This window comes from Urocampus carinirostris, chromosome 3 (genome assembly GCF_059441175.1).
Source record: "Urocampus carinirostris isolate Australia breed hairy pipefish chromosome 3, RoL_Ucar_1.0, whole genome shotgun sequence".
In the NCBI taxonomy this organism is placed as follows: domain Eukaryota; kingdom Metazoa; phylum Chordata; class Actinopteri; order Syngnathiformes; family Syngnathidae; genus Urocampus; species Urocampus carinirostris.
The window spans coordinates 49,522,863-49,549,222 of NC_142351.1; the positions used below are offsets into that span (position 1 = coordinate 49,522,863).

Sequence of the window (26,360 nt, forward strand, 5' to 3'; positions counted from 1 at the left end):
ACAGTTTTGGCCACAGGTGGCGCTACAATTTTCCAAAAAGGGATCCGTGTGTTGGTGAGAATATGCTAGCCAAATAGTTAGCGCCAAGTTGGAGTGTTTTTTTCTCAATTCGGACCAAGGTGAGACATTTCCCCATTAGTTATGAATAGTTTGCATTTGGTTACTAATGTTAGTTTGATTTGTGGTGATATTATATAAAGTTACTTCTGATTTTACTTAACGAGGCAGATCAGTTACAGCTAACGTTAGCCTACCATCGCGTGTGGGGGGGACGAAAGTGCATTCAAACTTAAGTCAAATGTGTTTTTTTTTACTATCTTCCTAATTGAATTAAATAGAAACCACCTTGATTTTGTTTACATGCCAACTTGTTAGTTCCAGAACAAGATATATTCTTTCCTGTCAAACAACTTTACTAAAATGAGTTACTTGTTTCCCTACATCGATTTGAAAAAAAAAATAAGAACAAGCACACTACTAAATTGTAACTATTACAAACGTTAGATCACTGAATTATTAATTTAATCCTTTCACATTACTCAAAGATTTGTCACATGTGGACATTATGTTGACCCGTTTATTTTACAGTACTTTTAAAAAATGTGTGAGACTAAATATGCGAAAGTTAGCTATAAGATAAAGAAATCAAAGCACTAAAACCAAAAATATCACAAAAACACTTGAGTGGAAATCTTGAATTCATATTATTACATGTCTGGAGGCTAATTATATTATGTCCAAGGGGGAAATGAGTCAAACTTTGCATCTAAGGAGTTCACTTACTTTGTGCGTTGTGCCTGCTGAAACTGTGTTTTTCTTTTCAAAGTCAACGAGTATTTGCATCATGGAAGATCATGCTGTTTTTTCTCTGTGCACTGAAACAAATTTAAGCACCGCGGATAAAGAAGGGGCCAAAGTAACATGGACTCTGGAAGAGGTACCTGCAAAGTAAAATTAATTTACTGTTAAGATTCTCTCAGAGAAGTCTTTGGATTAGCAATCTAAGGATGGTTTACAACGTTTTTGCAGGATGAAAACCTGAAAATCCTCATCCAGAATTTTGGAGAACGGAACTGGAATACTGTAGCGTCTTTGATACCAGTAAGACCTCATGTACTCTGCAATGCTTTTTTCTCTCTATAAACTAATATCAGTCGAGCAGGGACGTTGTTAAATTCTGTAGATGATGTGCAGTTTTTTTGTTTAATCGTAATATTTGGAAGCAGTTAAGACAAATCAGAGTGCACAGCTTTGCTGTATTTTCAAGCTAAATGATTTTGCTGTCAAAATAAAATTGCAACATGAGTTTATCTTTTGAAACATTTACTTGGTTTCAAACTGATTTCCATTGTTGTATTTCTTTCTTTCACTGCCTTTGTTCAATTTCAAAACAGGAATATTCGAAAGGTTTTTTTTCCCAGTCTCATTTCTGCTGCCTCAATTTCTAGACATCAAATAAGGCAAAGCAGCTCACTGACAACTACTGTAAATTACCAAAAGGTGTATCTTGTCCCTTTACTTGACAGGGTAAGACAGAATATCAGTGTGCGCAACGCTGGAAAACACTGCAAGAAAATGTAGCTGCTGACAACTGGTCTAAAGAGGAAGACAATAAGGTGAAGAGCTTTACACTTATTACAATATGCAGAAATGTAATTGTGCAGACAAATGTAATGTTTTTTTTTTTTATCGGAGCAGATCAGACAGTTGGTGAGCAAGTTTGGCAACAATCAGTGGAGTTTGGTTAGCAATCAGATGGATGGGCGGGTGGAAAGCCAGTGCCGTAACCGCTGGCTTACCCACTTGGAGCCTATTTTGAAGAAGACCAACTGGACTCGCGAAGAGGATCTCATCATATACAAAGCTCAATGCATTTTTGGAAACCGCTGGTCGGAGATTGCCAAACTGCTTCCGAACAGGTATGACGGAAACTTAAATGACCATCCAGTCAATCACACAGGTCATTTGTTCAATACATCCCAAAAATATGTTCATGTGTTTTTGTTTGTAGGAGCGAGCATGCAGTGAGGAGCCACTGGAACAATTTCCTCAAATCGGAAGTTGAAGCAGGCTGTTTGAAAAACGACTCCGATACCGTTTCCCTCGATATTCAGCAGTTTGTGGAAGGACGGGTATGACCTCATCTCAAAAGAGAATCAGTTTTGAAAAGAGAGTGTTCATTTCTGGTGAGGCACAGTCATATTTACAAAAGAATGAACCTACATTTTAATCATTGTTCCATTGGCAGAGTAAGAAAACAATATATAAAGTGTAACATTAAAGAAAAAGAAAGTCATACTCTCTAACCTTAATTTATAAATGAAGTCTATGCACTGCTCCTTTTGAATAAAAGCATAAACAGAGTTATCCTTTATTATGAAAAAGTCTGCGATGAGAAAAAAAATACCAGATTGCTTGACTTGCTGTTAGCTTGCTACTATTGTCATGAATTTTATTGTTTGAGCTTAGGTGTGCGCCAAATCAGATTCCATGGTGTCATTCTTGACCTCTGCCATAAGGCAAAATAATTTTGGGCCGCACTGGACTTCATACTCTCAGCACAGTACCTTACATAAAGGCTTGAAATCCTTCTAAATTATTGAATTACTATGTTGTGTTTTCAAGGTTTGTAAAGAGCTTGGATTTTGGGTGACGTGCTTGTTAATGCTTAAAGTTGTTGCCAAGTTTCTCAGCAGTCTGGATCAATAGACCAAACATTAAATGAAGAAACATAAAACAAGTCAGCTTAAAATTAACGCCAAAACACATGTGCCGATGATTTCGCTTTGCCATTGCATTTCTTCTTCCCTCGTCATCAACGGCAGCTGTTATTAGTTTGTATGGCATTTTCCTATGAAGCGCCATCACCCACTACGGGTTAGTGCAAGGATTTTGTATTGATTATGGACATTTAGTATGGGCCATGCAAAAAAATTAAGGTGGCATTTCCCGGTGGGAAATTGTAATGGGAAGAACTTCCAGCAACTGAAAATGTAAGCTACATATTATCATCATTTTACCCAACATATAACGGGTCAGGTGTATCGACATTTCGTTCTGTGTACATTGTTACAAAGAATGACAATACAAAGGAAATTATTATTATTATATGCAGGGAGAGATTGGTCTCAAAATATTTAAACTTTTTTTGTTCAGATCCAGACATAAGTTTGTGATTTACTCAAGGTTTATAATTCAAAGGTCTTGATAAATGCGCACTCAAGATTAAAAATCACATGTATATCGCAGATACATTTGTGAATCTGCAAAATGCAGGTTTCACACCAGATTTCTTCTTTGATGATTGAACTTGTCCCAAAAATGCTTGAATTTGGCCAGGAAAAGGGTGTACAAAACCAGTTTCATACTAATTTTATTAATAATCTCCATAGACGTTACATGAAAAAGAACTTTAAAGGAGTTTGTAGTATTTGACCACTAGATGTCGATGTAATGTGTAGTGCAACTGAAAAAGTAAAATGAGAAATCCATTTAACAGTGAATAAATATAACCATCAAATATATTTTTAATTTTATATTTTCATGATGACAGGTGATGCCTCACCTGCCTCCTCTGACTGCACGTTACTAGTTTTGTCTTTTGTCAAAAAAAAAAGTTCTGACATGATCCTATGGTAAATGTTGAAGAAAGATTGAATGATATCATCATTTGCAGGTGAACTTCAGGTGCGACATTGTTCTGGACACCTTGCCTCCCACTACTGAAGTGGTATAACTCCTTGCCTCTGGTTTTAAATGCACGTCTCATTGGCTTTTTCCCCTCTTAGTTGAACGTTTGCATTCCTGTAGGTCAAAAATACCAAAGAGCCGCACCAAATCCAACATGAGTCTGCCCCACCCGTGCAAACGGAAAATGGTGCCCACTTGAACACACAGCCCCCTTCAGGCAGCATCACGACTCCAGCAGCTGGAGCCGAGGCAGTAGGTCAAAAAAAGCTTGTTGATGCAGCTTTGAGGATGATTGCTGAGGACATGTTACCACTCAGGTAGATTTCTCTTGTGATTAATGTTTGATTTTGTATAGTTTTCATGTATTGTCAAAACTACGGCTGGTTGATGTTTGGGACTGCATTTCTAAATATTTATGAATACACTGTGTGTTGTTTTCCATTATTAAAAGGAATATAATTATTATTATGGTGTCGGTGGCGACTTCGGATACGCACCGGGCCCTTGCAGCAGATCTTATTGCGGTGTGTCCCCGGCGGCGCGCTTCAGCCTGATCCTAGCAGCTAGCTTAAAACTGGTGCGGACCAGGCAATCTGACTGTATTTTTAAAAACAATTTTTTTTTAAACAGCATTTCAAAGGCCCCCGGCGAGTGATAACGCAATGATATGTCTGCTCAGTGCTCTGGATGTCAAAGTGAAAAAATACAATGAAGCCCGGGTTAAATGCAAGAATAACTGTGATTATGTTTTGTAGGCAAATGTCTCGTAATTCATTTAGTTACGCGCATAAATAGATGAACAAGATTCCCGCTGTTCCTATGGAGTATGATCGCAATCTTGGCAGTTTTAGCGGGGTAGTGTCTAGTACATACAAAGAAGTAATATATTTTGCCCCAATTAAGGCACTTGTTTGTTGACTGTGTCAGCGTGTCAGCAGCTGGCTATCTTAATTTACTAGCGCAGCAGTCAATATAAATTAAATTGGCATAAACATTTGTGCGACAAAAATATTTGCAAAACGAAACTCGATGTATGTACTAACTAAAATTCAGAAGATTTTTTTTTTGAAGTAGCAAAATTGGTCTTCTCTATCGTTGTATCAAACTTAATTTATATTGACTGTTGTGACAGTTGATTTAGAGCTGTAGACACAGTTTGTAAATGAGTGTCTCAATAGCGGCACAATGTGTTACTTTTCTTGACTTGTCATTTCCCCGCTGATTTTGGACATTGATTGTTGGCCATTTAAGCTGTGGATTGTAAAAGTACAAAGATTTACGCAAGCTACCTGCAAGCTAGAAATCTAAATATTCTTTTTCCCCCCCTCGTCCTCTCCCACAGTTTTGTTGAAGGAGCTGGTTTTCGGTCTTTCATGGCCACTGTCTGCCCTGATTACCACAAACTGTCTCAGCGCACTGTCAGCATGCAGCTTTATGACGACGTAGAAAGAACCATCCGACCTCAGCTCATCCGCGACTTAAAGGCATGCCTGAACAAATTCGCTGACGGGCCGGATGCCATTCACGTAACATGCGATCTCTGGGCGGGGGTGCAGTCCCTCCAGGCTCACGAGCCCATCCTCATGGTGCAGCTTCACTTCATCAACGACGCATGGCAGATCCGCCGACCAACCGTGGCTTTCCGTCACGTGAGCAATAAAAGCTTGAAAGGCGGCGTGGCCAAGGAGCTGGAAGGCGTGCTGCTGGGTTATGGCATCTTCCCTCGTCACATTGGCTACGTCCTTGTCAACCTCTCCAAAGAAGTGCTGGCCGCCAACAGCGTGTTTTGCGACTACAAGATCATGTGCCCGTCTAACCGGGGAGATCCTGACGGAGACGAGATTGTGACTTTTCTGTCGGACCGGATGTCTGAAACGGGATCTGCTTTTTCGGAGCTCAAGTTCGGGACAAGAATCAATTGCGTGGCAAAAACGCTGCAGCTGGTGATAAGCGGGGCGTTGAAGAACTCTAGGGTGGTCGAAAACCTTCTCTCACATGTCCACAACGTGGTGGCTTTCTTCAGGGGCAGCACCTACTGGAGTGAGGTATGAGAAATTCGTTTTTAAAAATGTTTTTTTTTTTTAAATTGGCACCACATGGAAACAACTGTCACTGCTTAAGGCAAACTTGAGACATAAAAAAAGTATGTAAGCGCATTAGATAACTCATTTTTATTTTAGACAAAATGTTCTCAACCGCCTACCAACTCGACCATTACTTTTATTTCCATGTCTCCTGTCATCATTTCACGCGCTTAGATTCTATTATCTGTAGGTTGCATAGTTCATGTCCAATGACAGGGGTGTCAAATTATTTTTAACCCGGGGCCATATCGGTGCAATGGCTGTCCTCAAAGGACCTGACGTAGCTTATGTGATTGAACGTAATGTAACTAAAGGTAACTAGTATTTAAAGTAAATTGAAGTACTCATTCAAGTGAAGTAACGCTGAAGTCATTATTATTTACATCACAAACATTACAGTTGCATTGAAAGATGTCATTGCACATATATGTTATGAACTAAAGATAACAAAATGTAAGAATTTTTTAGGATTAATTATTTCTCAGTTCCACTTATTGGCATCGATATGGAAATATGGATGTGTAGTGGCGCTAAGCCCTCCCTTTGTGGATACATTAAAATAAAATGGTTATTTAGAAATTATGATAATAATGATTACAAAATAACAATAATGACAAAGAAAATCAGCATATCCAACAAAATACAAAGGAGCTTAATAAATTGTAGATCATGCATTTTAAATAATTTTAATAATTAAATATGAATATGTGCCAAATTTCTTTATTGTGTAGAACAAGATTAGCTACCATCCAAAAATTAGAAATGTAGATATATCATTGTTCTGGTTTTTAAGAATAAGTGCAATGTTATATGAGCTCTGGAGAAAAATAGTTTGCTGTTTAAGCATTGTACCACTAATGCTATAACAACCACATTTAGAATGCTGCATTTAACAAACAAACAGAAAAAAATGTCCTGGAGAAGGATGGCCACCGCCAGGCTGTACTTGCCCATGACACACCATAGGAAGTGGTGCCCCGACATCCGCGACATTTAAGGGATCTGTGAATTGTGATAGAATATATTAGGAAGCCAATTTGGAGGGGGGGGTTAAACCCAATCCAAACCATTTTTAACGGCTGCTCTTTTTCCTGGTGAAGGTTTTGTTGAAGGAGTGTGGCGTGTCTTTGTGTCCGCCCTCCAACCACTGTCGCTGGAACTCGATGATGATATCTTTGCGGCGGATGGTCCATGAGTCTGCTTGGAACGGCGTCCTCGCTGTCATGGCGCAAGCTCGCAGCGAGGCCAGCGACATGGAAAGTGCTCCGCCACTCATTATGGTCAAGAGGGAGCAAGTGCTGGACATCTTGGCTCTTCTTGAGCCATTCCAGGAAGCCTTGCAGGTTTGCAATTGTCTTAATTAGAGGTGTGAGAAATATTTCATATATTTTTGTATTTTTTTCTCTTGCATGCTTACCCCTCTAGGTCCTTTTAGGGAATACAGTGACCATCTCTTATGTTATGAGCTCCCTGATTGGTCTGGACAAGGCACTCGAGAACTGCAACACCAATTACCTCCACTTTAGAAAGGCCCTACGCACCGGCCTCCGCACTCATTTTCAGTCCCTCATTTATCAGAAAGACATGATTCTGGCTGCTGTGCTTGACCCAAAGAACAAACTGAAGGTATTAACTTGTTCTGTCCTTTCAATTGTTATGGTTTTTTCTAGGACAGGGGTGTCAAACAAATTTTCATTGGGGGCCACATACATAATGTAATGTCTGTCCTCCAAGGTCCTGATGTAACTTATAAATGAACCTAAATGTAATTCAATTGCATGTAGACAAATGTGACTACTCATCTCATCTCATCAGCTGCACCGCTTATCCTCAGTAGGGTCGCGGGGATGCTGGAGCCCATCCCAGCAATCATCGGGCAATGGGCAGGGGACACCCTGGACTGGTTGCCAGCCAATCGCAGGGCACACGGGGACAGACAACTCACTCGCTCAGTCACACCTAGGACCGGCCAATTCACCTGAAATGCATGGTTTTGGAATGTGGGAGGAAACCGGAGTGCCCGGAGGAAACCCACGCAAGCACGGGGAGAACATACAAACTCCGCACAGTAAGGCCGGGAGCTGAATTTGAACCCACTCAGGAGGTTCCCACGACCTCAGAACTGTGCCGCACACGCGCTAACCACTGCGCCGCCGTGCTGCCATGTGACTACTCTTTCATGTAAAATAAATTATTTTTCATTCAAGTCACAAACATTACAGTTGCTTTGCAAACATTTACTTACACGTATATAATATGTTTTAAACTTAATATATGAAAATAAGAAAATCTTATTGGACATTTATGGGATCAATTATCCCTCAATTTCACTCATTAGGGCTGATTGTTAACACTGCCGTGTTGTTGGGCTGAATCGTCTCTTCATGGGAACCAGGGTTAACTGGCTTTGGGAAAATGTAGTTTTTGATTAAAGTCTCTTTTGGCTTACATATCTTTTGACGGTCAGACATTTTAAACTCTCGCGGGCCACATATAATGACGGGGCGGGCCACAGTTGGCCCGGTGGCCATAAAAATGACACATGTTTTAAGATATCTAAAGTTCACAAACCAATAATATGATAAGGCAGTGCAATACATCATACTAATTTGCTTAATATGTCTTTTTATTAGATGAAAAGTTGCCCAATCATAAAATTGAGGGTAGACATTTTTAATGGCGAAATTTTAATTGGGGAAAAGTGCTGATTAGCAATATATAGTTATTAACTAGTTACGTTTGGCATTTAAGCAAGTTAGTCACACGCTGTTTTGTTTTTTTTGTACATACTGTACTATAGGCTATAACTGAGTGAAATTTTTTTTTTTATATCAGTTATAGCTCCCCCTGATGAAACAGTAGTGGTTTCCATGGTTACCGGTAACAGGAAAAGACACATGACCTGACTCAGATACAGGTGTAAAGCATCATCCAAACTGGCATGGACATAGGGATGGGGCGCCGCCAGGCTGTACTTGTTTAAGACACACCCCAGGAAGTGGTGTCCCGACGCCCCTGCCAGGGCACCACTTTATTACAATAAATGTATACTAGTTGTGGCAAATTTAAGGATCAATAAATTATTTGAATCAATAATCGATTGACAAAGTAATCAGATGTGCTCAAAATCAAACTCAAAATCGTCCAAAATAACTAAATGGGTAATGGATCTGGCATTAGTGTGATACAGGCTTGTCAGGGGTGGCTTGTGAGAGGTATTACGTAGCCGCAGCAATTGGCTGGACCTGAGGCCCCCCTTTTTCGTCCTCCCCTGACACCGTTTCTTTCTGTTGCCCAACCAATAACAATCTTCGGAGCATCTGGTGGAGATCAGCATTTCTTTACGCTTTTCTGACTTTCCTCAAAGTCCGATTTAATGGTTGAGTTTCTTTTCGATGGAACAAACCGCTAAAATACTAACTGTTGTTGTGCTTTGCAGTTTGTTTTGGGGGGACACTTTGACCTTTGCACCCTGTGGGCTTAACCAGCCTATCGTAGTCACAAACAAACATTCACACCCACCTAACACACGCACCTACACAACCCCATGACCTGCCCCTGTGATAGAATTTGCTGTGTATTGTCTGCTGCAGAACACACCGTACTATGAAAACTCATCAAGTGACGAAATTGCAAAAAGTTGACCGTGATACAATAGGGGATTACCTTACTGTCATTATCATTCCATCCATTGTTTTTATCTGAAGCCTGGGTAAAAATAATATGAGATGATGTAGATTCCCGCCCATAATTGAAATCCTCTTATCCCTCTAAGATGTTTGCTGATGACAACCATGAAGATCGGACAGCATTCCTTACACCACCCACAAAACATGAAGCCCGTACTATTGTAGAGGCTGCGATGGCATGTCAATCAAGCCCAGAAAATCCCACAGAGAACCGTCTGAAAAATGAGGAAAGCGGCCGGAAAGAAGAAGCAGTCGTCACCCCGAAGGAGGGTACCTCAGACGACAATTCGAACACAGTTCATCACGCTGGCATCAAGCGCAAGGCCGACGACACTGTCCCAAAAACTCTGTCAAAATACGCAACGTCAGAACTTGACGTGTACCTGTCAGAGCCTCTGTGGGGAAACGGTTCCAGTTTATTGTACTGGAAATCTGCCACCCGCTTCCCTAAACTTCAGGTCATGGCCAGAAGGTTGTTAGCAGTGCCCGCCACCTCAGGGGGATTCGACAGGCTCTTCCCAATGGCGACATGTATTGTACGTGCTAAACGGAACCGCATGGCACCTCACACCACAGAGAGACTTCTTCTTTATAAGAACTATTTTAAGACAAAGACTGGTAGAAAGTCTGGTGGCGGCACAAAACACAGACTGAGCAAGTAATATGGTGATTTATTCAAATATGAATAAGTATGTTGATTGTTTTTTATTTTAATTTTTTTTTTTAATATTGCATTTGTTGTTTCAGCAAACCATTCTTTTTTCAGTAGACAGTTTGTACATAGGTTGTAATATAATACATGGATTGTGTGTACTATTATAAATAAAAGACTTCATGTCAATATGTATATTTCCTAATGTAAATTCCTCTAAACTTCTTCCATTATCTGGACCATTAGTCCTCAGTAAGCTCACGAGGGTGCCAGAGCCCATCCCTGCTTTTGGGCAGTGAGGGGACAACCTGAACTGGTTGCCACCCATTCACAAGGCACACAGACATATAGCCATTTACACGCATTAATTGACCTGTGAGAGCTTGACCTGGAATGTGCGAGGAAACGTGTAGGAACGAGGAGAACATGCAAACTCCGGGACCTCTGAACTGTGGTGCCGATGAGATAACCACTTACCCATGAAATGTAATGTTTATTGAAATTGTTAGATACATTAATCAAAACATGACACAAAACTAATGCTGAGAGTGAGCATGGCCAAATTTGGTCACCTTACGCCCCCTCTCCTAAGAAAATTTGAAAAATCTATCTCTGCAAACCTTTGCTTCAGTTTGCACCGAATTTGCACTAACAACCCGGTCAGGCGAAAAATTCCAAATTTTTGGTATCCTGAAAGAAATAAAGTTTCCATGCAAGTTGCGTAAAGTTGCCTAAACTTATATATTTTATTTGACTAGCATTGGATGTTGGTAATCTGTTAAGTGCTTTAATGCAGTGGTGCTGGATTTGAAATAGTCCCTAGTTCAAACATCAAAGACTACTGCAACAATTTAAAGATTTTGTGGCACTGAAAATTTGATATCTTTGTTATAAGGACACTAATATTTGACCATTAGATGTCGTTAGGCAAACTGCACTACACAATACAGTCAGCCTTCTGCAAGACTTTTCTGTGTTTTGGGTAATCTGTAGCAGCGAGACGGCAGACAATCATGTCAGCTTCCTCTTGATTTTTTAAAAGTTTTTTTCTGTTTTAAATTAGAAGATTGCACAATTCCAAACAAAATCGGTATGAAACAGCCAAATGATACAAAGTCCAGTCAATTTTTTTGTACAGCCCTTAATCACATGATGTATCAAAGGACTGCACAGGATTATAATTACACCATCCCCTGATCTTAAACCAACATGCAGGCAAGGAAAAACTCAAAACCTCAGCGTGAGGAAAAAATAAACCTTTAGAAGGGGCCCCACAAGTGGTAATCCCCCTTCCAGGAGGACCAGGGTGCAATAGATATAGCATTGGTTAACTGTACACAAACATAGCGAACATCAACAAAAGAGAAAAATAGGTAATATGTTTAAGTTTGTCCAGAGATTGCATGACAGCAATGACGCCTCAAGTTCAACATACTGAACTATCATTAGGTGAACCTCGTGTAAAATAAAGTATTGAACAACAATGCGTGGTAATACCGTATTTTTGCTCATTCAAATCAATTTTCTTTTTTTCCTCATGAAGGATTTTTTTTACCACTAGGAGACGCTAATAATACAAGATGCCTTATTAATATATACAGTATCAAGCTTTTGGAATACATGTAAATTAAAAACGCATTCTTATATTGGTTTTTATATGGCAATGCTTCGAATAAATGAGTAACATTTGGTCGTCTGTTTTTGGTTTGCTAACTTTATCGACAATATTTACTTTCGTGTCGACTGCCAATGACGTACGAGGTTTGGTTCACTTCCGAGGTTATGTCTCCACGCGTGTCGGGAAAAAAAAACATGTTCATTGAATTTGCACAGCTAAAGCGTCTGTTACTTATACATGTTTTTCTATAACTAGCCTGGAGAAGACCATTAGCATAGTTTACTGTTTCATCTGTCTCTTGTCGAGTGGAACGCTTCTTCTCACCATGGCACTTTACACAAAAGCCGCCGAAATACTGGACAAAGTGGAGAAACAACAAGGTGCGCTCAAAACGCTGGTGTACGAGAGTAAATTCGCCAACATCAAGCAGCTCTTTGCGCTGGTGTGCGAGACCCAAAAGTTCTCGTCCATTTTGGAGGAAATCATCCTTTCCACCAAGCTTCTGAAGCACACCAAGCTGAAGATGAATCTGGCCAAGGTTTGTCATGAAAGGCTTTACTTGTTCATTCTCTACACCAGGGAACCCTTTTGACCCCTAGAACCATCAAAGCTAATTATTTATACTTTTTTTAAAGCCACGCCATATATTGAGACGAGCCACACGACCAAACCTAACTAAACCACCGATCCCATTCTCTAGTCAAAAGCTAATGCTTCAGGACATTTGATTTCACTCTGTGACTTTTGAGGAATTGATCAAATCTATGAAACAATAACAATGCCAGAGTCTGTGTCCCATATAGAAAAAAAATGTTACTCCTCCTTTTGACCGTTATTTGTTTCAAATCAAGGTAGAATAAGAGTTTTCTTTTAAAAATGTCAGGAAATACCATAGACGAGAAGGTTACGGATGTATTTAGGTGAGTGCGCTGTGTGCAGAGACCTGCCCACCGCTGACGCTTACCTAATCAAATTGTTTTGGGTTCTTGACTAATGTTTGTGGGTATTTACTGTTTGTTCTGTAAGTTTTTATCATCGAGTGGCTCTACAGTGAATATACTGTAGACTGTTGGATGAGCTTCCATATAAAGGATTACTTTGAGAGGTACAACCAAAACGGGGTCCATTGGTGCTACACCGTAAGTGTTAAACTTTGCCGTGTATATTTTAGAACAACGAAAAAGCATGCTGTTTTTCTGCTTTGCATACCCTAAAATTGGAAAGTGGTAGAGTACTTTGGCTTTCATTTTATCTCTGAGGCAAATGTATCAATGAAAAGAGCCATATCAGGCTTGCAAGCCATATGTTTCTGACTCAGGCTCTGTACTTACTGTACTATTCTAAAAAGTATTTTTTTACCTAAACAGGTTTTAGTCTACGACCTGCTGATGGGCCAAGGCCTAAAATGCGGCGGCTCATGGAAAGCGCTGCTCATGAAGCATCGCTCCAGGCTGCAGGCGGAGCTGGCCCTCATGAAAGTCAAGCAGAAGGTCAGCAAGAACGAAAATCTTCTCCCCGGTCACATCCAGCAACCTGTCGGAGACCAGCTGCCAAGATATGTGCGTGTCAACATCCTGAAGACCACCATGGAGGACACTGTGGACTATCTCAAGAGGGATGGTTTCACCTACAAGGGAGAGGCCTCCAAGTTGGATGATTTGACCTTATCGCCAAAAGAGTTTGTGAAAGACCTCCATCTCTCGGAGGTTCTGGTCTTCTCGCCCAAAACAGACTTCCATGATCACTTCTTATACAAGGCAGGGCACATTATTCTTCAGGATAAAGCCAGCTGCCTCCCTGCCTTTCTCCTTAAAGCCCCGCCCGAAAGCCACGTCATTGACGCCTGTGCTGCCCCGGGAAACAAAACCAGCCACCTGGCCGCCATCATGAAGAACAGAGGCAAGCTTTTTGCCTTTGATTTGGACGCCAAGCGCCTTGCCACCATGTCCACCCTCCTGCTTCGAGCAGGCGTCACCTGTCATCAACTGGCCAACCAGGACTTCCTGAAGGTGGACCCAGGCAGCAAATTGTATGCGAATGTTGAGTACATCCTGCTTGATCCTTCGTGCAGTGGATCAGGTAGAACTTCTTCTTTTTCTGTTTGCAACATTTAAGGCTTTAACTAACGACTTTAAATAGGCCACTTGTCACGGCCTATTGAAATGGTTAGTCAAATCGTCGGCTAATTATCCATTTTTTCTTAAATTTAGCATTAAGTTAGTTTATTTTTGTGGCAAATGAAAGTAAACTCAAGAAAAATGAGTCCAATGGAAAAAAAAATATTTTATTAACCATGCTACAGGTTAGTATAAAAATACCCTATCAGAGACATAACATCTGTCCATTTATTACGAGCAGGCAAATAAAAAATAAAATGAAGTAAATATTTCATTTATCCTTGTAAACCAAGAACAGGCTCATTAGCAGTAATAGACTAGTAAATAAAACAAATTGTGTCTGCATTTTGTGAAGTACTTTCAGTGGCCAACTGCAAAGTCTGGAACAAAAGTAGTTAACAATTCTCAACAGTTTAAAATTAAAAACGATTAACCTCTGATGTTTGTTGTTTTTACATTTTATTAACTAACATATTTTCATCCCATTGTTTGCATTTAATTTCTAATACATTTGTCAGGCACAGTCTGGCACAACATTCAAGCTCTCTCATATCGGGAAAAATACTTGTATAAAATGCACAAGGCATTCAATCAAAACTGTATTGGCTTGAATGTTATCTTGAATCTTACATGTCTGACTCCATTTCGTTCTACAGTCCAACTGTTCTCTTTAAATGTTCATGCATCAAGGAGGTACTGCCATGATATGCAAGGTCTTTATTTCTCACATCCAGGCTAAAATGCTCCCAAATGATAGAGGTTTTGGTACGTTCATCTTATGTTGACGCCATCATTTCAGAATGTTAATGCTCTTGTGCAAGCTATTGTGCATGAGCAGCTCTCAGCCGAGATTATATTCATGTAAAGATGTCTTTCTCTGTTGAAAAAACATGTCTGGCGACAAGTTTTTATTATCGACTTTTTTCGACAATGTCGACTAATCGTTGCAGCCTTAGAGACATTATATCCGCTCAAATATTCAGAACGCTCATGTACCTGTTGTTTCAGGCATGGTGTGTTTCCAGGACCGTCACTCTGAAGACGCATCTCGGTTGGCTTCGCTTGCTTCTTTCCAACTGCGTTGCCTGAACCACGGCCTTCGGTTTCCCCGTCTGAAACGTCTCGTCTACTCCACCTGCTCTGTTCACAGGCAAGAGAACGAGGAAGTTGTGGCAGCTTGCCTCCAGCAGAACCCGGGCTTCAGGTACCTTAGACAAGTGTTTTTCAACCAATGTTGCTGTGAGACCTCGTGTAGTGTGCCATAGGAAGTTTCCAAATTTCATCTCTCCCCCCCAAAAAAATTGCCATTGTTCAAAATCATATCTTTGATCCGTTGTGTGACTGTAACATTCATCCATAGTAGTTGGTGGCAGCAGATCCCTATTTTATTTCTTTTTATAAGGGGCACCACCTCATGTGGTTAGTTGTCAATTTCAAGATTTTTCAATGTATTTTGTAATCTAATTTTTAGAATAATTCCTTACACAAGAGAGAGCCCAAATAAATTTAACAAAGGCAAGCTAAAACTGTGACATATGACCCAGGTGGTTAGGAGATTCATGAACTAATTATACGCCCAAGAGGCAGTACAGGGAAATATATTCATTAATTCATTATCTGCACCACTTATTCTCAGTAAGGTCGCAGGGCTGCTGGAGCCCATCCCAGCTGTCTTCGGGCAGTGGGCAGGGGACACCCTGAACTGGTTGCCAGCCAGTTGCAGGGCACACGGGGACAGACAATTCGCTTGCTCATTCACACCTAGGGACAATTTGGACCAGCTAAATAACCTGACATGCATGTTTTTGGAGTGGGAGGAAACCGGAGTGCCTGGGGGAAACCTACGCAACCACGGGGAGATCATGTAAACTCCACACAAACTCACACTGTATGTAGTTTTATGGTCCCTAGCATTATTATTTACTTATTACTGATTTTTTTTTTGTTTTCCTTTTATTTTTAATATGTATACTTTTTTTATCTTTTGATCTTTTGTGTAGAAAACAAAATAGATAGTTTGAAATAGCGTAATGTTTTTATCCTGTGGAAAACCCGATGCGGCCCCATTACCTGGAGCCCCGTTGCCCCTAAGTAAATTGAGCTTAAGTTGCTTGAAGTAGTCCATTTTTTTACTTCCACAAGACACATCATTTAAAGATACAGTGTGTATTAACTAGCACCTCTTAGGGATAAATAAACTTTAACATATAAAAACGAAGCAAAAATACCCTAACCATCATATGAACTTGCATTTATTATAAATATTTGTGGATTGAGAAATTAGCATTCATTTGACATAACATAAGACTCATCTAGAGAAACTAACAACTGTCTGCAATATCGCAGCTACAAGAACAACACCCCCCCCTCCCAAAAAAAACCCTTGAAATGGCTGAGGGGGAAACAAAAAAGGTTGTGGTTTGGTCATTTTGAGTCTACGTATTTTGTATTTTTTCTTGCGCTTCAGCACTCCTTTTTGGTTGCACTACACAATACAGTGACATCTAGTGGTCAAATAATACACACTCTTCCTTTAATATGTGGCAAAACTGTATGTTCTGACCTCCCGACAGATCATCTTTTGTGTCTGATTCCATTACAGACTGGTTCCTCTACTGGCTAACTGGCCTGAACGGGGTCTACCCCCCCTCACTCAGTGTCTCCGGGCAAGCGTCAGTGGGACACGTACGCATGGATTTTTTGTGGCTTTGCTTGAGAAATGCAACAAAGCTGACAATCTGACGCCCCACGTTAATGACCAAATGAGGTGGATTATGTCGGATTCGCGAAATCTTAAACTAGACGAAAGCGCTAAGAACTAAAATAATATGTATTGATGGATTTGAACAAATCCCAACTCTTGATCAATGCATTTACTCATTTTAGGTCTTCACAATCAGAGGTGGCAGACACTGGCTACGAGAAGACCCCTGAAATAACTCCAAACATTTCAGAAGCTTCTGAAAGTGAGGGTAAAGTGACGGCTGCTGACGATGCTACGCTGGGCAAGAACAAGAAAAAAAGGAGGAGACGCTCAAAGAAGAACATCAGTGGCTTGGTACCAGATTTGAAAGACTGACCTTGTCTGTTTTCAGCAACAGGTTTACCCGATGCACACGTACCCATTTTATTAAATATTATACCTTCCTAAAATATTTTGTTCCTTTTTTGAATTTTCTGTGATGAATCTTGCTTATAGGTATGCACATTACCGCAAATTCCTGACAACAGAGTGCACCTGATTAAATTAGATTCACCGGATTGTAAGACGCACCCCCAAAAAGTAGAATTGTTTCATAGATTTTACACACATAAGGTGCATGAACTGTGACTATGATATGAGCTACCCTGTTACGGCACATGACTGCTTAAGCATTGCTCGGATAACCCAATGCAGTAACAAACCTATAAATCCTATGTTATCCACCGTATTCTGCAGTATATAAGGCACATAGGCTTATAAGGTGCACTTTCAGATATTTGGTCAATTTGTTTTTTGGGGAGTTTTCTTAAGATGTGCCTTACAGTCTAAAAAAGTACAATAATTCGCCTCATTTCTCACATTTTAAGCCTGGACCACACCTGGTGACTGGCGTGGGGAATTTGGCATCAACGTTATGGTTTTATAACACTAACGTGGCCCTGCACAACTGAAGTCGTTTTTAGCTTTGTCATTTTTCAGGTTTGCACCGAGTTGTTTATGTCATGTGTCATGTGACCATTCAAGATGAGGATTATAAAGACGAGCAGTACTGCGTTGAAAGACCCGAATGAGGGCTGCCCACACAATATATAAGCCTTATATTTTTAAATGACAGTGCCAGGGCAACCATTCGGGGAATAATGCCAGAATGTAACACATACATGGAAGTCGTCTTTTTGTGTTGTCATTGGTGGTTGCCGTCGTAAAGGACCAAATTGCATTCGCTTGTTATCGTTCCTCCTGCATTAAAGGAAACTTTAGTGACCTGACATTGACGCCGATTTTACAGAAAAAGGAGTGTCGCGTTTTTGAAAGAACTTCCACTGCTGTTCAATTCGAGTGTACAAATTGAAGACTTGATTTGTGTGTGTGAATATCATGAGTATGTTGTAAATTTTGAATAAAGTAAACCTCCCGTTTCGATAAAGCCGCACTGTATTTAAAGCCACAGTGTTTAAAACGTAGCTAAAAGAAGCGGTTTGTGGTTCGGAATATATGGTACTTGTTTAATGGACCTGATTTAAAAGTTTATTGTGCAACACAAATTTGACCCTACCCCTCAATGAGTTTGGGCTGGTAAATCTGTAGTGATGGAGAAGAGATGTATTACCACGCAAACAGAAGGGGGTGCTATAATATCATTTTTTGAAGTTGTGTTTTGAATCCTTTAGTTCTCTCTCTGATATGTCTTTTTCCAACATGCCCTATTCTCTCACGTTCTATCTCATACCTCCCATTTTTCCTTACCCTATCTTTTTTATCTGTTTGTTGCAATAGTGGTAATGCAATTTAAGTTATATGAAGATATCACCTTGATGGGTAATAATGTTTATTTGTGCTAAAATATTTATTTTTAAGCATTGAATTACACTTAAGGCATTGAACAATAAAATAAGCAGACCAGAGTAAGCCAAACCCTCTCAATACATAAAGATTATTTTAAGCACAGTATGTGTGTATATATATATATATATATATATATATATATATATATATGTTTATCAGAAGAGAAAAACAATGTAAAGGATTGGTTGATTTAATGGGTAGCAAGCATGAGGTGCAAAAGTTAAAATATATTCAAATGGAATTATCGTCCGTCCCGGAACATAAGCACACCCAAATTAGTCGGAAATCCGAAAGTTTTAATTAGTGCGCATTATAGACCAGAGATGGGGTAAATAAAATTGGAAATGCATAATTACATCTAAATAATTCTACAAACAGTAACCCATTTATGAATGAGTCAATTAATTGATTGTGTGCAATGACATTGGACATATAGCTCCAGGGTAAACATGTAATAATCACTTCTGATATCATGCGCCTATAGCCCTGTAAGCATTGTATATGGACACATTTTTCACAAAGGAATAATCTTGAAGGTCCACCTAATAATTAAGTCCGCCCAGGCGTCCAGAAAATACAATAAATGAATAACATATTTTATCTCATCTATTGGTTTTTGTTTTCATATTACAATCGTTGCTGTCTTTAATATTAGTTTCTAAGATGTCATAATGTAGAAAAACTTTCTTTTTTGATGTACTGTATCAGTCAGAATGTCAACATCCCCCCATGCACCTATCCATATATTCCTTTGTGTCTGAGCACAGTTTCAAGGCTGCCTAAGGGTTGGGTGTGGTCTATGAGATTAATGCGATACGAAGCGACTGATGGCAACGAATGAAGCCATGGCATGTGTGTGTATGTGTTTTCTGTTGAAGCGTGCATCCACACAAAAGATTGATTGGCTGAGACGGTGCGTGAAGTACAGTACGCATGCACACACACCCTTAACACCTCAAAAACCAGACGAGTCCCAATGGGCCATAGGCGAGGGGTCAGATGGTCATTGAAAACGTCACACCTAATACCATCGGGCTTATATGGATGCAGAAAGAATCTTGGAGAAGATCGAGACAAAAGGGTCTCTATTACGACTTCATTCTTGGACTAATAGACAAAAGATTGCAGTGTTTAAATAAAACTTGAAGCAATCAGATAATGAAAATTAAACGATAACTGTTTATTTATCATTCTCTGTAATGTTTGAAATTATAACAAAAATCCCATCATTCAAGGTGGGTTATGTAAAATATTTTACTTGCCAAGGCCATCTTCTTGCTGAAATCATTGAAGTTCCTTTTGTTGCGAAGTGCTCTAATAAACTCTCCCTTTTTCATCTTTTTGGGGTTTGGGTTGTCATTTACACTGTATTTGAAACGGTCATCTTCTTACTTTCACCATTTTCATTCTGGAATAGAATAAAACCACGACCATACAAGTGATAGCACTGCAAAAATAAAAAGTAAACGTGTCCCAAGAAAATTAGCATTAAGGGAAGGAAAATTGGAAAACAGTGACAAGTCAAAGAAGCAAATGACTGCGAAATACGACAATATTGTACGAGTGTCTGGCATTTAAGCACAGTTTAAAAGTACTGTAAATGGTTTAAAAATATATATTTCTATCTTTCTTACCACTGTATTGATCTCTATTTACACACTTAAGTAATTATTGCTGTGAAGGTGTTGTGGAAAATAGACTCGCATTTGTTGAATAGAGTTGCATACATTTAGAAATTAAGAAAAACCTGCTTACGTTGCTTACAGTAGTGAGGGAATGTTGACATCATTCGAGAAGATCCTTGACAAGATAGTCGAGTTTACCAAAATGGGCATGAGACATACAAGGCCTTTCTTCAAGGACTCTCTGAGCAAACTGAGGCAACAACATGTCCTAATAAGGGTACGAACAACATGTCCGGGTTGATTACTGAGGACTAGGGCCGCCTTTTGGGCTGAAGCTATAAAAGCATTGTTATTTTTGAAGTTCTCTGAGTTCTTTTGGGATGACGAAATAAAAGGCTCCCCCTCATGGCTGGTTCCCGATGTACTTAATTCAATCACGAAAGAAGACTTAAAAGATTATCGAACCTACAATTTCTCCTACAAATGGCGCCCAGACGTGTTTTTTTTTTGGCTCAAATTGACTTCTCGTCGTGAACGCTGCCCCGAGAAGCGGTTGAGGTAAGGACAAGGTTTTTCTTTCCTTATTTCGGTTGGCTTGTCGGGGTAAGTGAAGTACATTGGGGCCTGTGACGTGAGGGCTAAATTATGAAAATGCGTGCACGTGGGTAATCCGTCTGTAGTCCGGCAACAAGTTGGACGGATTGTATGAGTTGATATGAGGTTTATGTCCGGAGACAATCTTGTGCTCAGGGACTGTTGTGATGTTTTTGGTCGGGCTCCGGGGAGTCTAGATGAAGTAACAGTGAACTAAGTGTCGGTGTTTGTGCATTTGGTGACGGTTCGGTTCTCCGTGGTGATGTTAGGGGAGGTCAGTCTAGAAGGCGATGATAACGGGTCATCAGTTGCTGATGTTTTCAGTGACGGGAAAGTAGACGATCTATTAATGGTCCTACGGAGGTGTGTTTTTTTATGTGGAGAGTTATACCGGCAGGGGTTAATGAGCAGATGTTTAGATGTTGTATTATTGAGATGACTTCGCGTATAAACAGCGTCTGAGGAGCTGTGTGTGTACTGACGTTTTTTTTTTCCGTTCTGAGCGATATCTCGCTCGGGAATTTTCTTGTGATGTGGTGTGTTTTTTTATGTGAAGAATTATACCGGCAGGGGTTAATGAGCAGATGTTTAGATGTTGTATTATTGAGATGACTTCGCGTATAAACAGCGTCTGAGGAGCTGTGTGTGTACTGACGTTTTTTTTTTCCGTTCTGAGCGATATCTCGCTCGGGAATTTTCTTGTGATGTGGTGTGTTTTTTTATGTGAAGAATTATACCGGCAGAGGTTAATGAGCAGATGTTCAGATGTTGTATTATTGAGATGACCTTGCGTATAAACAGCGTCTGAGGAGCTGTGTGTGTACTGACGTTTTTTTTTTCGTTCTGAGCGATATCTCGCTCAGGAATTTTCTTGTGATAATCTGCCGCTCCGTGGCGATGTTAGGGGAGGTCAGTCTAGAAGGCGATGATAACGGGTCATCAGTTGCTGATGTTTTCAGTGACGGGAAAGTAGACGATCTATTAATGGTCCTACGGAGGTGTGTTTTTTTATGTGGAGAGTTATACCGGCAGGGGTTAATGAGCAGATGTTTAGATGTTGTATTATTGAGATGACTTCGCGTATAAACAGCGTCTGAGGAGCTGTGTGTGTACTGACGTTTTTTTTTCGTTCTGAGCGATATCTCGCTCAGGAATTTTCTTGTGATAATCTGCCGCTCCGTGGCGATGTTAGGGGAGATCAGTCTAGAAGGCGATGATGACACGTCATCAGTTGCTGATATTTTCAGTGACGGAAAGTAGACGATCTATTAAGGGTCCTACGGGGATGTGTTTTTTATGTGAAGAGTTATACCGGCAGAGGTTAATGAGCAGATGTTTAGATGTTGTATTATTGGGATGACTTCGCGTATAGACAGCTTTGGAGGAGCTGTGTGTGTACTGACGTTTTTTTTTTCGCTCTGAGCGTTATCTCGCTCGGGAATGTTGGCTATTGGTGTGTGCGTGAGTTGTTTGGTGTGCGTCTTTGCCTTTTGCGGTCTTGTGTGTATCTTTCGCGCGTCTGAATGCGTGTTAGGGATGGGAGTGTGTTTGAGACAGTTGTAATCGAACTTTGTGTGTGGGGGTGTGTGCCAGCTGGCGATAATTGTGCGTGTGTCTCTCTGTATGTGGATGTGTGTTCTGTTCGGTTCGGTTTCTCCTCCGCTCGCTCGACCCCGCCCGCCGGAGTGAGTGTGTGCGGATGATTTCTTAACTGTTTAAGGGCTGGGACGACGTTGTGCGGAGGAGAACCTTTGTTTCTTTTTGTCTGTTTTTTTTTCGTTTTGTTTGGCGTTGGGAGGGGAGTTAAGGACGTCTGGATGAAAGATGGAGTGACTGCTTATTCTCGCGGGCGAGGACACAGTGGTAGTAGAGAGTGGTTTAACGGCATGAGGGGTTTTGGGAAGCAGTGAAACCGGGATGAAAAAATATTGCGCGACTGGTGTGTGAGATAAGTGTAAGATACTTACGTTACTGGGGAATACATTGGGATGAATGATTCGTCCAGCGCTTCGTCTGCGTATGGCCTCTGATTTGTGAGATCTTGTTCCGTTAAAGGTATAGTTTGGGTAAATTAAGAGAACGATTTGTCAAGCATTTTCAAAAGACAATAAGGAGCAGATTACTCGATCTTGGGGAAGACCATGAAAAATTTAAGAATTTAATTGCTAAGGTGATGTCTTCATGGTCATTTAACCTAGACTAAACATCCGAGTTTGTAAACATGACCGATTTAACAGGATTCTGAAGTCAAACGGACTGTTGAAAAGGGCTGAAGATGGACAGAAAAACAAGCAAAGAACAAACAAAGACGTTCACTCATCCGTTGTCTGCGCCGCTTGTCTACAGCAGGGTCGTGGGGACACTGGAGCACATCCAGGCTGTCCTCAAACAGTGAGCAGGGGGCAATCTGAACTGATTGCAGCCAGTTTCGAGGAGAAAGAGGAGGAAAACTGGGCACGACCAAGGTCAGTGATAAGGCTCATGGACACATTCCTGCTGCAGATTGCGGTGGAACGTCACAATGGACTGAGCCAGACAGCCAAGGCCGTCGACGAGGCGGTGATAACGAACAACACGAGTCTGCATTGAATCACGTTAGGATCTTGTTGATTGACGTGGTGTTTACAAATCTGAGGAATATTGATACGTTTGGATTGTAAATTATTTTATTTTTAACACAGGAATACTGCTAAAATTGTATTTTGAATCTGCTTTCCAGGAAAACGGTGATGTGTCTCCAGATGCAGGAGCATCAGGAGGATTATTAAGGAGAATAGGTAACAGGGGAATACCTTTGTAAAATAGCTGGAGAAATAAGGTTACAGGTCTCCTATTTACAGGCCACGGTAGACGGAGTGCTCAACCAGTATATGAAATCTGTGCAGAGAACAATATCAGGAGCAGTTCCATCAAAAGATCTAGGTGCGGAAACAGTAATAAAGTTTTTGATCAGAGAAGTTATTCCGCGATTTGGTATACCGTCTGAAATAAGCTCAGATGGTCGTAATAAGCATTAGTTCAAAAGGTCGTGGAAAGAGTAAATGGAATATTAAAATCAAAGATGAACAAGATCTGTGTGAGTACTAGGCTCAACTGAGGGGATGCGCTACAGTTAGCGCTGATGAGTTATCGCATGCAAACTCATTGGATCACGCATTTAACACCGCATGAAATGCTAACAGGCAGACCAGCGCCGCACCTAGGAGGTCCCTACAAGGGACCGCCACTTGAGCAACTACAAACTGAACTGAGAGACTGTATGAGACAATTGACGGCTGTCAACTACCGGCTGGTTAAGAGACGAGGGTCCAAGGTCGAACAACCATTGGAGAAGAAGGTGGTCCCAGGGGATCTCGTCTACATCAAGGTTTCGACGAGAGTGGAACCAACCGAGGCGTAAGGGACCGTACACCGTCGTGAGGGCAACGCCGACAGCAGTCCAGGTCGAGGGCAGCTCAACCTGGTACCATCTGAACCACTGTACCAAGGCTCACGCTGCCACCGTCAATGGGATCAACCAAGATCAACAGGGCAATAATGTTAAATTAGGAAAACAAGATGTGTATGATAAAGTGGTGTGTGGTAATAAGTTGTTTGATATGGTTGTTACTAGGAGCAGAGCTCGAGAAATCGCAACGGCGAATGGAAATCGCGGGTCCGGGAGTGCAGCCGGAGATCCGACAAGCGGCGCTGCAGTCGCAGACCTTGACGCATCAAAAAGACAGCAGCCCGGTTAAGTGTGACACTACTGTACAACATGCCAAAACGGTTGAGAATTTGGAAAGTACAAGTACATTTTACCTCATGAAGGGCTCATTGGCCCTGAGGTATGGAAACTCGAAAGTACCAAAATTAAATTATTACGGGAAAAAAAAAAAAAAAAAAAAAAAAAAAAAAAAAAAAATTGGGATAAGGCGAAAACGTGTAAAATATAATTGGTGTAAATTGACCCCAAGATGTCTCTGCATTGTGTAGTGCAACCGAAATAAAAGTGCTTAACAGGATAAAAGAGGAGAGTCACAGTGCCCAGAGAAGCACTATTTTCTTCTAATTATTGTGTCATATCCACTGCCTCTAGGTGATGCTCATGTTATGGAAACTCTAGTAACTCCAGTTTACAGTCACGTTGTCACACCAGCAGTCCCTGTTTTGGATGTAAATTACTAAAAATACTTTATAAGGAAGCTGATTAAACAATTTAGGTTCACTATCGAGACATTTTTTAATAGAAACTCACAGGAAAAAACTTTAACCCAAAACAAACGTTAACGTTTTATCCAGAATCTGTAGCAAAGCAACTCAAACAATTTGATTGGGTGGGTGTTAGGAACTATAAACAGGACATGCGCATTTTACTCCATTGCCCAGCGCCTGTGCTAAAAGTAAATACTAAGTATCTTCAGTTTTAGGAATTTTTGGCATTTTCACAAAATTAACTTTGAGACAAAACGACAGACAAAATGAGCCTCAGCACTCATAAGTGACGGCGGAAGGGAGTCGAATTTTAAGTACTACACCTCTATTGATATGGAACACTCAAACGTCACACAGTGAAATTAAATTCGCTGAAAGAAAAACACCGTAGAAGTACTACGACAGTAATACGGTAATGCAGAAATGCCACTAGTGATATACTACATAGTTACTGAACGGGTTAACATATCTTAACTGACAATTAAATTTGGCATGACGCTCCATCATCAAAGTGAGGTAAAGGAACGGAAAAGATAAGGTTTAATACAGTATTTACAAAAAACAAAAAAAAACAGAAATACATACCACACAATACATAAAAATGGTATTATAAAAAGAAATGTGCTGAGCACGGGGGTAAACAAGTTAATCGAACACATTTTTCTACAATTGGGTCAGAATTAAACCTCTAGGGTTTAATCCAGCTATTCGTTTGCAGTTAACCAAAATGGAACAAGAAATGAGATGGCAAAGTATTACAATAATATAAATGGAATTACTAGGAAAAGAAATATGGAGCTTACAAACAGGGACATAGTATATGGTGTTGCTATAATTCTAAAAAGACCAACTACAGAAGTTCTGCAGGAATACTGCTACAAAACTAAAACAGCATTAATACTAGCACTACTAAAGAAATCCTTCAAACATAAAGCCTCAGGTGTACTACAACCTACTTCGAAAATATTACAGAATCTTATTTTGTAAATATTATAAGATTACACTGCAGGAATGGTTGAGTTAAGTGCAGACCGGACCAGAATTCAATCGCGTAACGACCAGTTACTTTATTTAGCAAAATTGTCCAACACCCAGGGACAAAACAAAACAAAAACAGGCTTACAGGCAAACAGGAACTCAGACTAGGAATTCTCACAAAACTGGCTTTTACTCAGAACGGGCAAGCCCTTAAGAAGGACACACGCAAATTAGATGGTCGCCACGGCGACCATGCTGGACATGACAGGGATACTACATACGTGCACAACTTCAATAACACAGTTGTACCTCTACTTATACGTTTAATTGGTTCTAGCAGTTAATATGGAATAATGAAACTGTTGTAAATCAAAACACATTGTCAATTTGAAATTGATTGAAACGGGATTAGTCCGTTCCGAAAGCAAACGAACCTTGTTGAGTCAACTGCAATTGCCCTGAAGGTATGCTGGTGTTCAGTAGAGGTTCATACATATACACAAAATAAATAAACATGAATTAATATAATGAAATATAACATCATAATTGTAAATGAGGAAAACTGGACGT

At 40.3% G+C, this 26,360-nt stretch overlaps 2 protein-coding genes across 3 annotated transcripts; both read left to right on the plus strand.

Annotated features, from left to right (window-relative positions):
- Nucleotides 1–10,310, plus strand: mybl2a (MYB proto-oncogene like 2a). Of its 2 annotated transcripts, XM_088330039.1 has the most exons (13): nucleotides 1–119; nucleotides 827–937; nucleotides 1,030–1,101; nucleotides 1,527–1,616; nucleotides 1,699–1,919; nucleotides 2,012–2,132; nucleotides 3,677–3,730; nucleotides 3,811–4,007; nucleotides 5,033–5,174; nucleotides 5,247–5,735; nucleotides 6,875–7,117; nucleotides 7,200–7,400; nucleotides 9,550–10,310. In XM_088330039.1, the coding sequence occupies exons 2-13, from the start codon at nucleotides 845–847 to the stop codon at nucleotides 10,123–10,125; spliced, it is 2,499 nt and encodes an 832-aa protein (XP_088186165.1). In that variant the 5' UTR covers nucleotides 1–119; nucleotides 827–844; the 3' UTR covers nucleotides 10,126–10,310. The 2 variants fall into 2 exon arrangements, with proteins under 2 accessions (XP_088186165.1, XP_088186164.1); XM_088330038.1 differs by having other exon boundaries at nucleotides 5,033–5,735.
- A 1,576-nt stretch (nucleotides 10,311–11,886) lies between these two features.
- On the plus strand, nucleotides 11,887–19,739 carry nsun5 (NOP2/Sun RNA methyltransferase 5). The gene is made up of 5 exons (XM_088332216.1): nucleotides 11,887–12,271; nucleotides 13,101–13,812; nucleotides 14,859–15,054; nucleotides 16,453–16,617; nucleotides 16,737–19,739. The coding sequence occupies exons 1-5, from the start codon at nucleotides 12,059–12,061 to the stop codon at nucleotides 16,927–16,929; spliced, it is 1,479 nt and encodes a 492-aa protein (XP_088188342.1). The 5' UTR covers nucleotides 11,887–12,058; the 3' UTR covers nucleotides 16,930–19,739.
- Nucleotides 19,740–26,360: the final 6,621 nt, after the last annotated feature.